At 48.3% G+C, this 15,093-nt stretch overlaps 1 protein-coding gene across 1 annotated transcript in view; it reads left to right on the top strand.

Annotated features, from left to right (window-relative positions):
* Window positions 1-15,093, top strand: part of TBCD (tubulin folding cofactor D) — a 315,022-nt gene that overhangs the window by 291,408 nt on the left and 8,521 nt on the right. Inside the window, exons 35-37 of the mRNA XM_082272657.1 lie at window positions 3,393-3,482; window positions 5,658-5,745; window positions 8,305-8,414. Of these exons, the coding sequence (XP_082128783.1) occupies window positions 3,393-3,482; window positions 5,658-5,745; window positions 8,305-8,414 (288 nt within the window). The remainder of the gene's footprint in view (window positions 1-3,392; window positions 3,483-5,657; window positions 5,746-8,304; window positions 8,415-15,093) is intronic.

Raw genomic sequence — 15,093 nt, 5'->3', positions numbered from 1 at the left:
TCCAATGGGACACCTGTTTAGGTGACAACTTTTTAAGAGTGGAGTGATTTCCTCTCACTTCCTTTTGTGTCCATGGTACAGACAAAGAAGGAAAATTTCCCCATTTGGACACAGACTGCAAAAATAACTTGAGAGAGGTTAATATCAGGCTAGAGTCTTCTTAACCACTTGCTGACCACCAGCAGTACATTTATTGCTGGTAGGTGGCTCCCCCAGGTACCACGACTTACCCGTACGTCACAGAGCACATGTGCACTGGCATGCCCCCATGCGGTGCTCAGTATTGGGCTGCTGTGAGCGGCCCAGATGCAATGTGATCGCTGTGTGATCACATGACACCTGGTAAACAAAAGTCATGATTGAAAGTTATTCATGACATCATTGTTCACTACTGTGTGTGATCTGTGATTGGTCACCAGTGATCACATGGTACTTGGCCCAATCACAGCACCCTGTACCATGTGATAGCTGCGGGCCAATCACTGCCTTACAATAGTAAACAATGCCATTAATGAAAACCATTCATTACAGTTCAAATGACTGCTGTTACAGGGATCATCACTGCAACAAGCAATCACTATGTAAAAAAAAATCCTGATCACCCCCCAGAGTAGTACCTGTTACTATGGTGACACTAAAGTACTCTGCTGGGAGTATGTAAAAAAAAAAAGAAAATTGAAAAAATAAAAAAACAAATCTTAAAAAGCAACGACATATCTCGCTTCCATCACGAATCCCATAAATAGGGTTTATTTCTGCAGTAAGAGCAGCAGGCAGAGCCAATCAAATCCTTCCTGACCTGTACCCAGGGGGCATCCATGATTAATTAGCAAGGCTCCGCCCACAATGCTAACCAGACGGACAAACATCTGATTTTTTGGGATTATTGATGAAAAAAGGGACATTGAGGGGAATGGATCAAAACTGCAGCAGGCAGAATCTGGAGCAGCTGCGCATGCCAACCAATCAGCTTGCTCAGTTCAGCTTTAAAAATAAAATATAGAAGCTGATTGGTTGCCATGCAGAGCTGCTCCAGGTTCTGGTAAATTCCCCCCCTATTCAGTTTTATTACACTTTTCTGTGCTTTGCCTGGGTTCAGTCACCCACCTTTCAGGATATATTTTCTTGTGATTGGACACAGAAATTTTGCAGCGTGCTGGAAAATGTCAGAAGCCACAGATTGTTTGACTCATTGATCCTCACCCTCCTGGTTCAGGCTGATTATCAGTGAATATCGGGTCGTACTATGAAAAGGGGGGGGGGGGGGGCGCAGACTGGCCTCGGATTTAGAAAGTCACAGCTGCCAAAACTTTTATATGAGATTGTCGTCACCTTATACCGAGGCGGATGGCAGACACGGGCGACTGATAAAAATGTGATCATTAGTGGATATCAGAGGACACCCCTCCCCCTGCGCACCATCATTAAAGGCACCTCCACACCACCACTACCTAAAGAGCAGGAAAGCCCCCCTCCCCCTCCTTCCTGATTTAATCTGGTATTACCTAATGAGGCCCACCTGGAAATTATTACCCCGAGTTTAAATTCAATAATGAGAAAAACAAGAGAAGAAACGATTTCCTGGCAGCTGCAGCTGAGTAAGAAAGAATAACAGCCGCCAGTACAGAACGCTTTTTATTCAGGTTGAGGGTGGAGCTCTGCCAAGCGACTCGGCGACCTGCAGCTGCATAAACACACGTGGCTGCCATCCTGTGCCATTTCCAAGGCTGCCCTCCTATCCCGCTAGCTTGATGCTTGTTGGTTCAAGATGTGCAGGGAGACGTGTCACAGTGATGGGGTTCCAGCAAGATCGACCCGGACCTGGCCTTGGCAGAACATGCTGAGACTTGTAGTACAGCTGGTGGGATCATATGGCTGGGATCAGGGATGCTGAAACTTGTAGTACAGCTGGTGGGATCATATGGCTGGGATCAGGGATGCTGGGACTTGTAGTACAGCTGGATGGATCATATGGCTGGGATTAGGGATGCTGGGACTTGTAGTACAGCTGGTGGGATCATATGGCTGGGATCAGGGATGCTGAGACTTGTAGTACAGCTGGAGGGATCATATGGCTGGGATCAGGGATGCTGAGACTTGTAGTACAGCTGGTGGGATCATATGGCTGGGATCAGGGATGCTGAGACTTGTAGTACAGCTGGATGGATCATATGGCTGGGATTAGGGATGCTGGGACTTGTAGTACAGCTGGTGGGATCATATGGCTGGGATCAGGGATGCTGGGACTTAATGGGATCCAATGGCGGGGATCATGGATGCTAGGGTTTGTAGTACAGATGGATAGGATCATGGATGCTGGGACTTGTAGTACAGTTAACGGGATCCATTGGCTGGGGTTAGGGATGCTGGGACTTGTAGTACAATTAATGGGATCTAATGGCTAGGATCGGGGATGCTGGGACTTGTAGTACAGTTAACTGAATCCAATGGCTGGGATCAGGGATGCTGGAACTTGTAGTACAGCTGGTGGGATCATATGGCTGGGATCAGGGATGCTGGGGCTTGTAGTACACTTAATGGGATCCAATGGCGGGGATCAGGGATGCTAGGATTTGTAGTACAGATGGCTAGGATCAGGGATGCTGGGACTTGTAGTACAGCTGGTGGGATCATATGGCTGGGATCAGGGATGCTGGAACTTGTAGTACAGTTAACTGAATCCAATGGTGGGGATCAGGAATGCTAGGGTTTGTAGTACAAATGGATAGGATCATGGATGCTGGGACTTGTAGTACAGTTAATGGGATCTAATGGCTAGGATCAGGGATGCTGGGACTTGTAGTACAGCTTCCAGGATCTGATGGCTGGGATCAGAGATGCTAGGGTTTGTAGTACAGATGGATAGGATCATTGATGCTGGGACTTAAAGTACAGCTGTGGAGTCCGGTGGCTGGGTTTAGGGGTGTTGGGACTTGTAATACAGCTGGCAGCATGTGATGACTGGTATTAGGAATGCTGAGACTTGTAGTACAGTTGGCAACATCCAATGACTGGGATTAGGGATGCTGGGAATTGTAGTACAGCTGTGGAATTCGATGGCTGGGTTTAGAGGTGCTGAGACTTGTAGTACAGCTGGTAGGATCCAATGGCTAAGTTTAAGGCTGCTGGGACTTGTTGTACAATTGGCGGGATCAGATGCTAGGATTTGTAGTTCGGATGGTTAGGATCAGGGATGCTGAGACTTGCAGTACAGCTGGCAGAATCAGATGAGTGGGATCAGAGATGCTGGGACTTGTAGTACAGTTGGCAGCATCCAATGGCTGGGAATAGGAATGCTGGGACTTGTAGTACAGCTGGGGGGATCCTGTCAGGGATTGTGTATTTCCTATGATGATTTTTCCTCTGCTGATCTGATTATTCTCTCTCTGCAGTCACCGATTTGCTCAGGAGTTGCTGTCATTGTGCAAAACGGAGATTAGAAAATCGAAGAACATCCAGAAGCTGCGCTCCAGCGTCGCTGTGTGAGTTCCTGCGTCCTAAACTGACCGATAATACATTCTCCTTCCTGCCTTCTATTGGGGGCGCCGTTCATTTCTCTGCTGGGTTTCTCCATAATTCACCAATATCTGTATTGTCTACATTGTTACTGACATTTTCACAGCCCTCAATTCTGCAACTAAATGAAAGGTTATTTTAGTGAACTGCCAAATCTGTGACAAGTTTCTTTTGAATGGTCCCCCTTCCCTGCTGATCCCTGTCCTCCCACTTCCCCGCTGATCCCTTCCCTGCCCTCCCCCTTTCCCGCTGATCCCTGCGCTCTTCCTTCCCTGCTGATCCCTTCCCTGCTCTCCCCCTTCCCCCCTGATCCCTTCCCTGCGCTCCCCTTTCCCCGCTGATCCCTTCCCTGCCCTCCCCCTTCCCCGCTGATCCCTTCCCTGCCCTCCCCCTTCCCCGCTAATCCCTTCCCTGCCCTCCCCCTTCCCCGCTGATCCCTTCCCTGCCCTCCCCCTTCTTCACTGATCCCTGCCCTCCCCCTTCCCCACTGATCCCTGCCCTCCCCCTTCCCCACTCATACCTTCCCTCCCCCTTCCCCGCTGATCCCTTCCCTGTCTTCCCCCTTCCCCACTGATCCCTGCCCTCCCCCTTCCCCACTGATCCCTGCCCTCCCCCTTCCCCACTGATCCCTGCGCTCCCCCTTCCCCGCTGATACCTTCCCTGTGCTCCCCCTTCCACGCTGATACCTTCCCTGCGCTCCTCCCCAAAACACTCATCTTATGGAGCAGTGAGCCCAATCCCAGTATGAGCCCCCATGTGACACTATTCGAGCCTGGCTATTGGCTGCTCATATCCTAGCACAGCATTGTTGGGGAGGGTGCATTCTCCCCCAACCCTAGGAAGTAGCGGGTATTTCTCCATATAGACAAAGTGGCAGAGGAGTACGGGGAAGATAAAGGAAGGGAATGTACGGGGAAGGTAAAGGATGAGAATGTACGGGGTAGGCAAAGGAAGGGAATGTACGGGGAAGGTAAAGAAAGGGAAGGTACGGGGAAGGGAATGTACGGGGAAGATAAAGGAAGGGAATGTACGGGGAAGGGAATGTACGGGGAAGGGAATGTACGGGGAAGGGAATGTACGGGGAAGGTAAAGGAAGGGAATGTACGGGGAAGGTATAGGAGGGGAATGTACGGGGAAGGTAAAGGAAGGGAATGTACGGGGAAGGTATAGGAGGGGAATGTACGGGGAAGGTAAAGGAAGGAAAGGTACGGGGAAGGTAAAGGAAGGGAAGGTAAAGGAAGGGAATGTACGGGGAAGGTATAGGAGGGGAATGTACGGGAAAGGTACGGGGAAGGTAAAGGAAGGGAAGGTAAAGGAAGGGAAGGTACGGGGAAGGGAATGTACGGGGAAGGTAAAGGAAGGGAATGTACGGGGAAGGTAAAGGAAGGGAAGGTACGGGGAAGGTAAAGGAAGGGAAGGTAAAGGAAGGGAACGTACGGGGAAGGTAAAGGAAGGGAACGTACGGGGAAGGTAAAGGAAGGGAATGTACGGGGAAGGTAAAGGAAGGGAATGTACGGGGGAGGTAAAGGAAGGGAAGGTACAAGAAAGGTAATGGTGGGGAAGGTATAGGAGGGGAATGTACGGGGAAGGTATAGAAAGGGAATGGTGGGTAAAGGAAGGGAATGTGGGGAAAGGAGGGGGATGGTGAAATGAAGAGAACCTGTCACAGTGCACAAATGGCCGGGGTCATATTTTTATGTACTGCAATGCAAATGAGATTCCAGCCTGAAAAGATCTTTTTCCAAATCTGACAATCATGGTTCTGTGTGTGGGCATCCTGAGTGGTGTCAGGCCGGCCATACAATATACGTTGTGCCAATTCCCCCAGCTGCACATTGGATGGGGTAATCACTCCCGCAGCGCTATTGTGTTCTGCCGGTGGGGAGAGATAGAATAGATTCCTTCACTTTAATCCGCGTGGGTGGAGGAATCTCCTCTGCCAGCTATTCTGACAACCAGCGCTAGCTGACTCAGAGCATGGATTTCATTGTAGGGGGAGCCATGTGGGCCAATCATTCAGCCTGTTCTTGTGCAGGGAGGAGCATTTCCCATGCAATGTTGTGTGGCTGATGCACAGTTTTCAGCAGGTCTCTCACACTGCCTCTACCATTTTCACATTTTCTATGCTCTTTATGTTGCAGGTTCTGCGGCTTGATCCAATTTCCCGGGGAGATCAGGAAAGAGGTGATAATCCAGCTACTGCTCCTGCTGTGCCACTCGTACCCTGTGGTAAGTGAGAGTGTTGGGCGTATCGCAGCCTATTTGCATTGTTGTCTTATGTGGGTTGAAAAGAAGACGATTCTGGGACCCAGCAGACGAGTCGGCTGACTATCTTTACTGCTTGCTTGTCTGTTGCTTTATTCAAAAGAGATTGTAACAACCTTCATGGATCTTCATATGTGAATTGTATGTGTATTGAACCGTATCTGATTCACAATGACATGTGGACCAATCCGGCTTTCTATGGAGTCGGTTCACATATCTGTGGTGCACGGCAGTGCGAACTCACTGCGAATTTGAAGAGAGTCCGGTGCGATTCATATGCAAATTCCAGGCTCTTTGCCTTCTATGGGAATGCATCTGAATTGCACCAGGTGTGAACACAAATTCAATAAGTAAAAAAACAACCCCCCCCCCCCCAATCCATACCAGGCCCTTATCCAAGCATGCGACCCCCCAACCATACCAGGCCCCAGGGGTGGACTGACAATATCTACCACAGCATAGTCTGCATGGAAGGTCCTGGCTTCTTTCTGTAGTGTGTAGCCTCTCATGGGGCCCCCTACTGACCCTGGGCCCTCGGGCAGTGCCCTAATCCCCGAATGGTCAGTCCGCCCCTGCCAGGCCCTTATCCAAGCATGCGACCCCCCAACCATACCAGGCCCTTATCCGAGCATGCAACTCCCCCACCCTCCCCAACCATACCAGGCCACATGTTGATGGGGGGGACAAGGGCCTCTTCCCAACAACGCGGGCCGGTGGTTGTGGGGGTCTGCAGGCAGGGGCTTATCATATCCCCCCCAGATCCCGGCCCACCTGCTGCATTGTACCCTTACTCCTTAAGCAAAAAAAGTGTCAAAAAGAAGTAAAAACAGACAGTTTTTGACAATTTCTTTATTTAAAAAAAAAAAACAAAATACATAAATAATGTCCCCCAAAGTAAATCCAGCGTCAATCACAAACGCTGGTGCCGACACAAAAAAAAAAAGGTCTGCACCCTTCGCTGGCTCCCGCTGCTTGACAGTTCTTAAATAACTAAGGGGCGGAGCCAACCGATGTAGTAACTGGGTGACCCGGCTCTCTTGTGACATCATTGACCCAGCATGCACCGGTCAGTGATGTCACAAGGGTCAGGCCTTAGCTATTTAAGAACTGGTAGACAGCGGGAGCGAGCGAGCAAAGCAAAACACCACTGCCGACCCGAAAAAAAAAAAAAAAAACAGGTCCACACCCCGCGCTCGCTCCCGCTGTCCCCCTTTTCCTGGCCTGCCAGGCTGCATTATTCTCTGATAAGGGTCTAGTGTAGATTTTGGGAGGGGACCCCATGCCATTTTCTTTCTTTTTTTGGTGTGAGGTTCCCCTTAAAATCCATACTCCGGGCCGTTCCTTTACAACCAGTTATTGTTAAAGAAGCTGGTGGCCATGGCTACAAAAATTTGCAGCTTAACAGCTGCTTTAGAAATTAGCAATGTGAAAACAGAGGGAAAATTTGCACCGCACATGTGTGAACGTATCCTAAAGAGGAACTCCACTTTTGTTGAGAAAAAAACATTCCCCTCCGGGTGATCTCTGTACATTGCCGGGATTGTAACAAACTTTGTTGCAGATTCCTTCCTTTTGTTATTCTGAAGAAATCATTGTTTGTTCCTCTGTGTCCATGTTCAGACTGAATGTGAATGATATTGATTTTATAATTATCAGCTGCTGCACCTGCAGGGCTCTAATGAGGAATGTAGCAGCATCCGCATCCCTTTAGATGTGATTTCCCTTTGGTAGAATCTCACCGAAAATGACATTTGTGTTGCAGGTGACGTCCAAAATCTGACTTGTAGCTTAGTGCAGACTTCTAGGAAAATCAGTGAGCCAATCACACAAGCAGGAAATTACATTTCTGGGGGGGGGGGGGGGGGGCGCTCTGTATACCATCTGTGTACAGAGCGCCTCCAGGCGGCCATATTGCATTTCACAGAAAATGACAGTGCTGCAGATTGAAAAGGAAAGGTCATCTTTAATAACATTCGGTTACTATGTGACTTGTGTGGCAATTATACGTTATGTTCATTTTTTTTATTTGCAGTTTTTTTCCCACAAAAGTGGAGTTATTCTGTAAGATGAGGCTGGTAAAGTGGTTAAAGCTCCCTGCTCGTCACAGGAGGGTCGGGCCAATAAGGGGGGGGGGGGGGGCACCTTGGGCACTTCAGCAGGAAGGGGGGGGGGCACAGGAAGTGCAGAAAAAATGCAAACTGTGCCGCTGTTCACAGCTCATAGGGGGCGCACTTTGGCCTTTCTGCCTTTGGTGATAAAGGATCTTGTCCTGCCATTGTTTCACAGCAGCTTCCATCTGATGCTTCCTCTATATAGTTGTTAGCGATACCCACATCACACATAAGTGTGAATATCAATGTTGTAGGAGCGTAGGAGCGCTGCTACCCCAGACGCAGTCCCCTTCTAGAAGTCTCATTGGCTCGTTCTCTCTATCACTCACCATGTAAAGTCGCTGTGTCAGCCCCATGTATCGGCAGGTCGGGTTTTCTTACCATTTAATAAGCTGTCATTTCCACTCTGCAGGTGAGAAAATCCACAGCCAATGAGATGTATGAAATGTTCATCACATATGACGACATCGTGGAGCCGGAAATTCTGGAGGAAGTTATGGAGACTCTGAGTGAGACCACCTGGTGAGTACCACAACTTCGGGCCATAAAGTCATCTGACATTCATTCCCAAGGCAGTTCCAGGTTTAATAGGAAAGTGCTGCCAAAACATTTTATTTTCCTTCGGATAAAAAAAAGGAAAGGAGCCTCTGCCAGGTCTTCATGGCCACCTGTGTCCCCATTATGATAGCTCCTCCCACTTCCTGTCAGGACAGGAAGAGACGGTAAATCTTCACAATGGAGACACCATGTTTTTATTAGTATTTGTGCCTTCTTCTCATGGTGACAACCCCCCCCCCCCCATTTTTTTTTTTTATAGGTGTCATAAGGACAAGGAAGGTCTTCATGGCCACCTGTGTCCCCATTATGATAGCTCCTCCCACTTCCTGTCAGGACAGGAAGAGACGGTAAATCTTCACAATGGAGACACCATGTTTTTATTAGTATTTGTGCCTTCTTCTCATGGTGACAACCCCCCCCCCCCCCCCCATTTTTTTTTTTTTTATAGGTGTCATAAGGACAAGGAAGGAAGGGAGCTCAACAAACAAAAAACCTGACAGAGAAATGTTAACTCTTTTAATCACGTGTGTCACCCAATTCTGACATTTCTCACATACATGTAAAAATCTGCATTTTTTCTTTTTTTGCTAGAAAATGACTTAAAACCCACTAAACATTATATAAGCACAGACCCTGGAGAATAAAATGGTGGGTGTTGCAATATTTGTTTTGGTCACACAACAGCGGTTTTTGGGAAAAATACATTTTAAAGAATTTTTGTGAGCACAAACACAATATTTTGGTAAATTATAAAAGTAGATGTTAGGGTCCTTTCATGCTAGCGGTGCGCCCAGCGGACTCCGTTTTGCTCAGCAGGGATCGATCCGCCAATCCCCGCTGAGCAGGCAGATGACAGCTCCGTCTCAACTTACTGTGCAGAGACAGACCTGTCAGAGCCCCGCTCTCCTCTATGAGCGATTGGATGATATCGGACCGCCTGTCCGTTCTCATCCGATCCGATCCTCCAGATGGATGCAAAATAGGGTTACCATCCATCTGGATTTCACGTATCGGATCGGATAGCGGCGGGTGTCAGTGGACAAACTGGACATGTTGCCGCTGACATCCGCCGATCCATAGGGATGCATGGAGTGTCCGATCAGGTCCGCCTGAAAAACTGACAGATGGACCAGATTGGAAAGCCCATGTGAAAGGGGCGTACACCGCGTTAAAAGATACATTCACGCTTTAAAATTGCCTGTGGAACAGCGATGAACTGTGATTCTTAAAAATCTCCATAGGTGACGCTTTAAAAGCCTTTACAGGTTACCAGTTTGGAGTTACAGAGGAGGTCTGCTGCTAGAATTATTGCTCGCGTCCTGATGTTCACAGCGATACCTCATACGTGTGTTGCGATTGGCGTTTACATATGTGTGCTTTACATAAAGTTTTTATATTTAATACAATGGGTAAGAGTTCCAACCATTATCAAGGTGCTGGCTTGTAAGGCTCCCCTTCATTTCTTCATTTCCTGTCATGGTGACCACACATGAAGTGAGGGGAAATCTCCCGAGTGGGAACACAGAGCGGTAAAGACCTGACAGAGGTTCTAATGCCTTATTCACCCCAAGTTTATTTTCTGGAGTTCTACTTTAACTCCTTCCCGCCGGCCATGCGCATATTTGCAGGCCTCTCGATGGGTGGACCTTAACGCTGAGAGGCCACATATATAAGTATCTAAAATAAACAGAGCCACACCGACAGAGTGCTCCCACCACAGTTTACAGGCGGCAGATCTCTACTTGCGAGTGGGAGCTTTCCGATCATGTGACAGCCAATCACACCAGTCACATGATCAGAAAGCCTACCTCCTGGTGTAACGTTAGAATTCCATACCTCGTTAGATTTCCATACCCTCGTCACTTCCTGTCTCAAACAGCTGAGCAGCGCAGCAGTGCGCATGCTCAGAGCCCCGGATACGTCATTGAACAGCAAAGAATTTGACAAGTGCGCATGCTCAGAGGGTAGGAAATTATCACGGCACTGTGTGTAATGTTATACTTGCAGCGGTAATATTAAAACAGTTCGGCTGCAACATCAATAATCTCCTCTCCTATCCCTGTGACTTGCCTGATCTCGCCTAATAAATATAAAAGCGGCGGCAGGTGTATGAGATGTAAATGACGGCGATCTCGGCTCCGTGATCCGCTTTTATATTTATTACCTGAGAGCAGGGAAGTGACAGGGGAAGGAGCGGAGATGATTTATGTTGCAGAGGAGCTGTTTTAATGTACCCGCCGCAAGTGTAACTAGCGTGAAAAATCCATACCCCCCGTAGGTGCACCGGAAGTGACGAGGGTATGGTTTTCTCACGGGTATGGTTTTTTCACGGAACACCGGCATCTGAAACCCTTAAAGGGTCAGGAGCTTTCTGGTTATGTGACAGCCAATCACATCATTCATATGATCATAAACCCCGCCCCACCTCCCGACATCTGAAACCTCTTAAAGGGGTGGGAGCTTTCCAATCATGTGACCGCTGTTACAGCCAATCACGCCCGTCACATGATCAGAAAGCCTACCTCCCGGCATCTGAAACCCTTAAAGGGTCAGGGGCTTTCTGGTTATGTGACAGCCAATCACATCATTCATATGATCATAAACCCCGCCCCACCTCCCGACATCTGAAACCTCTTAAAGGGGTGGGAGCTTTCCAATCATGTGACCGCTGTTACAGCCAATCACGCCCGTCACATGATCAGAAAGCCTACCTCCCGGCATCTGAAACCCTTAAAGGGTCAGGAGCTTTCTGGTTATGTGACAGCCAATCACATAATTCATATGATCATAAACCCCGCCCCACCTCCCGACATCTGAAACCTCTTAAAGGGGTGGGAGCTTTCCAATCATGTGACCGCTGTTACAGCCAATCACGCCCGTCACATGATCAGAAAGCCTACCTCCCGGCATCTGAAACCCTTAAAGGGTCAGGAGCTTTCTGGTCATGTTACAGCCAATCACGTCAGTCACATGATCATAAACCGCGCCCCACATCCCGACATCTGAAACCTCCTAAAGGGCCGGGAGCTTACCAATTATGTGACCGCTGTTACAGCCAATCACGTCAGTCACATGATCATAAACCCAGCCCCACCTCCCGACATCTGAAAACTCTTAAAGGGGCGGGAGCTTTCCAATAATGCGACCGCTGTTACAGCCAATCACGTCAGTCACGTGATCATAAACCCAGCTCCACTTCCTGGCGCCAAGGGGTTAATGAAGGGACTTATGTAACAGATCAAGTATCAGCTGCCCCTTGATGTCAGCCAGTACTTTGGATGGGTTGTCCAGTAATTTTAGAGACCATATTGAAGGGGTAGACAAGCTGTGTTGGGACTACAAGTCCCATAAGGCATTGCAAGACTCTGACAGCCCCAGGCATGACTCCCAGAGGTAGGATTGGATTTGTACCACCGCTGGAGGGCCGGGGTTTCCTACCCCTGGAATATTGTATCCAGAAGCCTTGAGTCATCCCAGTACAATGTTCATTATGGTTCCAGGAGCCATTTGTAGGGCGAGCGTCTCCAGCAGACTGAGACAGATGGAGGGGAGGATGTACAGCCTGCCATATCCTTCATCAGCTGATCAGATCTCAGATCAATAAAAGATCCATTCTTACCAATCAGCCTGATCTCTCTCATATAATAAGCCCCCTTAATGGTGAGTTGGAACCTCTCACCCGTGAAGTGTTTGCGTTGATCCAGAGTCGGGGGTGGGGTGCAGACGCTGGATGGGTTCGGTAGTTTCAGGTTCATCTGGCGTGAACTTACACCGTTAGTATAAACACAATGCGGTCTGCTGTAATCCCTGAGATTTTCCTTGGATAAGAACATCGCCCGGAGGAATTTAGCGCTTCTGGAAAGTGCGATTGAAGGATTTCGGGGAGGTTATTAAAAACGTGTTGGAATTCTGGAGGCCCTTTGAAGCCTGCGGCTCGGGGAATGAAAATAACAGCCACTGAGCAGCCGGTGTGCCGGTCTGACAATGACTCCTGTGGATAACATCACACACCATCAATCTCATCCCTCCAGATCCCCCAAATACTCAACTTTTCCTTACAGTCACCTGACCAGCCGATTGGATCTTCCTGTGGCCGGCGCGTCTCTTTAATAAGAGCCGGAGGAAGGGAAATGATCGGCTGATTGGATGGCTTTGAAGTCTGGACTCCTGGTTGGTTGCCGGGGATTGTTGCACTTTTCACATGAAAGAAAGAAAAATAGAATGCAGCTCATTGATTTATAACATCGGAGGATTCACAAAACAGCCCAGAACCCGGCCGGTCTAATGAAGACGACTTCCAGCATTGAGGTCACCCCTGGGCCACCAAGATCTGAGCCGGGCAGGACAGGGATGACACAAATTACCACCTTTAATTTGCACCCCTTTGTTAATCACTTTATTACCTTTTGATTAAACATAACAATCAGTACCGTATATATTCGAGTATAAGCCGAGACCCCTACTTTTACCACAAAAAAGTGGGAAAACTTATGGACTCGAGTATAAGCCTAGGGTGGGAAATGCAGCAGCTACTGGACCCAACTGGACCACCACGAGACACAAAACAGGGGCTGCGGGCATGGTACAGGAGATGGCGCAAGTCATGGTAAGGGCATGGCACAGGTGATGGTACAGGCATGGCACAGGTGATGGTACAGGCATGGCACAGGTGATGGTACAGGCATGGCACAGGTGATCGTATAGGCATGGCACAGTAGGTATAGGCATGGCACAGTATTTTCAGGCATGGCACAGGAGATGCAGTGCTGCGGGCATGGTACAGGGGAATGTCCTGTACCATGCCCGCAGCACTGCATGAGGAAATACAGGGGCTGCGGAGGAGTCTCACTTACCTGTCGGTGAGGCGCCGTCTTCGATTTAAAAATCGCGCCACCTGGCGCCGCAAATACGTCATCGCAAATGCGCCGCCGATGCTCGGGAAATGCCGAACAAGTTCGGCTATTTCCGGGCATGTGGCACGTGCTCAGTGAGACATCGGCGCGAGCGGCGCCATTTTTAAAAAGACACTCTAGCCAGTGACTCGAGTATAAGCTGAGGGGTGCATTTTCAGCATGAAAAAACATGCTGAAAAACTCGGCTTATACTCGATTATATATGGTATTTATTTTTAGAAAATTACTTTGAACCCTCAAACATTATATATTTTATATATTTTAAAAGCAGAGGCCCTGGAGAATAAATTGGTGGTTTTTGCCATGTTTTTATGTCACACGGTATTTGCAGTTTTTCAAATGCAATTTTGTTATTTTTTGTTTTGTAGAAAAAATACACTTTTTTGTATTTTCTTTTTCAATTATTTATTTTGAAAATTTGAAAAGGATTACATTTCCAACATCAAACATAGAAAAGGATTGATGCCAACGTATAATAACAATATATCTGACTCTAATGTAGCTTATGAATATATTTCGATGAGCACACCTCTTCTATACCTTCACTCAGTGAGCTATTACGAATATATAACAATAGGATATAGGGGAAAATCACCAGAACGGAAACTGGGGGTAACTTCCAATGGGGACACCTGCTGCTCTGGTGACAACTGTGTAAGCCGGGATTTTCCCTAAATTTGCTGAAACTTCCTCTTGTATGTCAAAGACAGGAAGTGAAGGGAAATCCTTCCAGTGTGACACGGGCAGTAAAATAAATGAAGTTACAGGGATTTTAACCCTTTCCCTGTCCATCCAATACGCACACAGAAAAAAAAGGTTTGGACACAGATATAATCTATGGGCGATGATTTCTGCCTGAGGTCAAACCTCACCATAACCGCGCCTTCATCAATCAGAGAAATAAGTCCACTGATTGTCCATGTGATAGAGCAGTGGTCTCCAAACTGCAGCCCAGGGGCCAGATGTGGCCCTTTTCTTGCCTGTATTCAGCCCCTGGGGCACTATTCCTCCAAATTACACCAATGATAGGCCACCATTCCTCCCACTGACACCAATGATGGGGCACCATTCCTCCCACTGACACCAATGATGGGGCACTATTCCTCCCACTGACACAAATGATGGGGCACTATTCCTCCCACTGACACCAATGATGGGACACTATTCCTCCAACTGACAGCATCAATGGGACACTATTCCTCCCACTGACACCAATGATGGGGCACTATTCCTCCCACTGACACCAATGATGGGGCACTATTCCTCCCACTGACACCAATGATGGGACACTATTCCTCCCACTGACAGCATCAATGGGACACTATTCCTCCCACTGACACCAATGATGGGGCGCTATTCCTCCCACTGACACCAATGATGAGGCACTATTCCTCCCACTGACACCAATGATGGGACACTATTCCTCCCACTGACAGCATCAATGGGACACTATTCCTCCCACTGACACCAATGATGGGGCACTATTCCTCCCACTGACACCAATGATGGGGCACTATTCCTCCCACTGACACCAATGATGGGACACTATTCCTCCCACTGACACCAATGATGAGGCACTATTCCTCCCACTGACACCAATGATGGGGCACTATTCCTCCCACTGACACCAATGATGGGACACTATTCCTCCCACTGACAGCATCAATGGGACACTATTCCTCCCACTGACACCAATGATGGGGCGCTATTCCTCCCACTGACACCAATGA

Source organism: Pelophylax lessonae (assembly GCF_965119305.1).
Source record: "Pelophylax lessonae genome assembly, chromosome: 11".
Lineage (NCBI taxonomy): Eukaryota > Metazoa > Chordata > Amphibia > Anura > Ranidae > Pelophylax > Pelophylax lessonae.
Note: the sequence above shows the minus strand (reverse complement) of the source record. Positions and strands in the feature narration are given on the sequence as shown.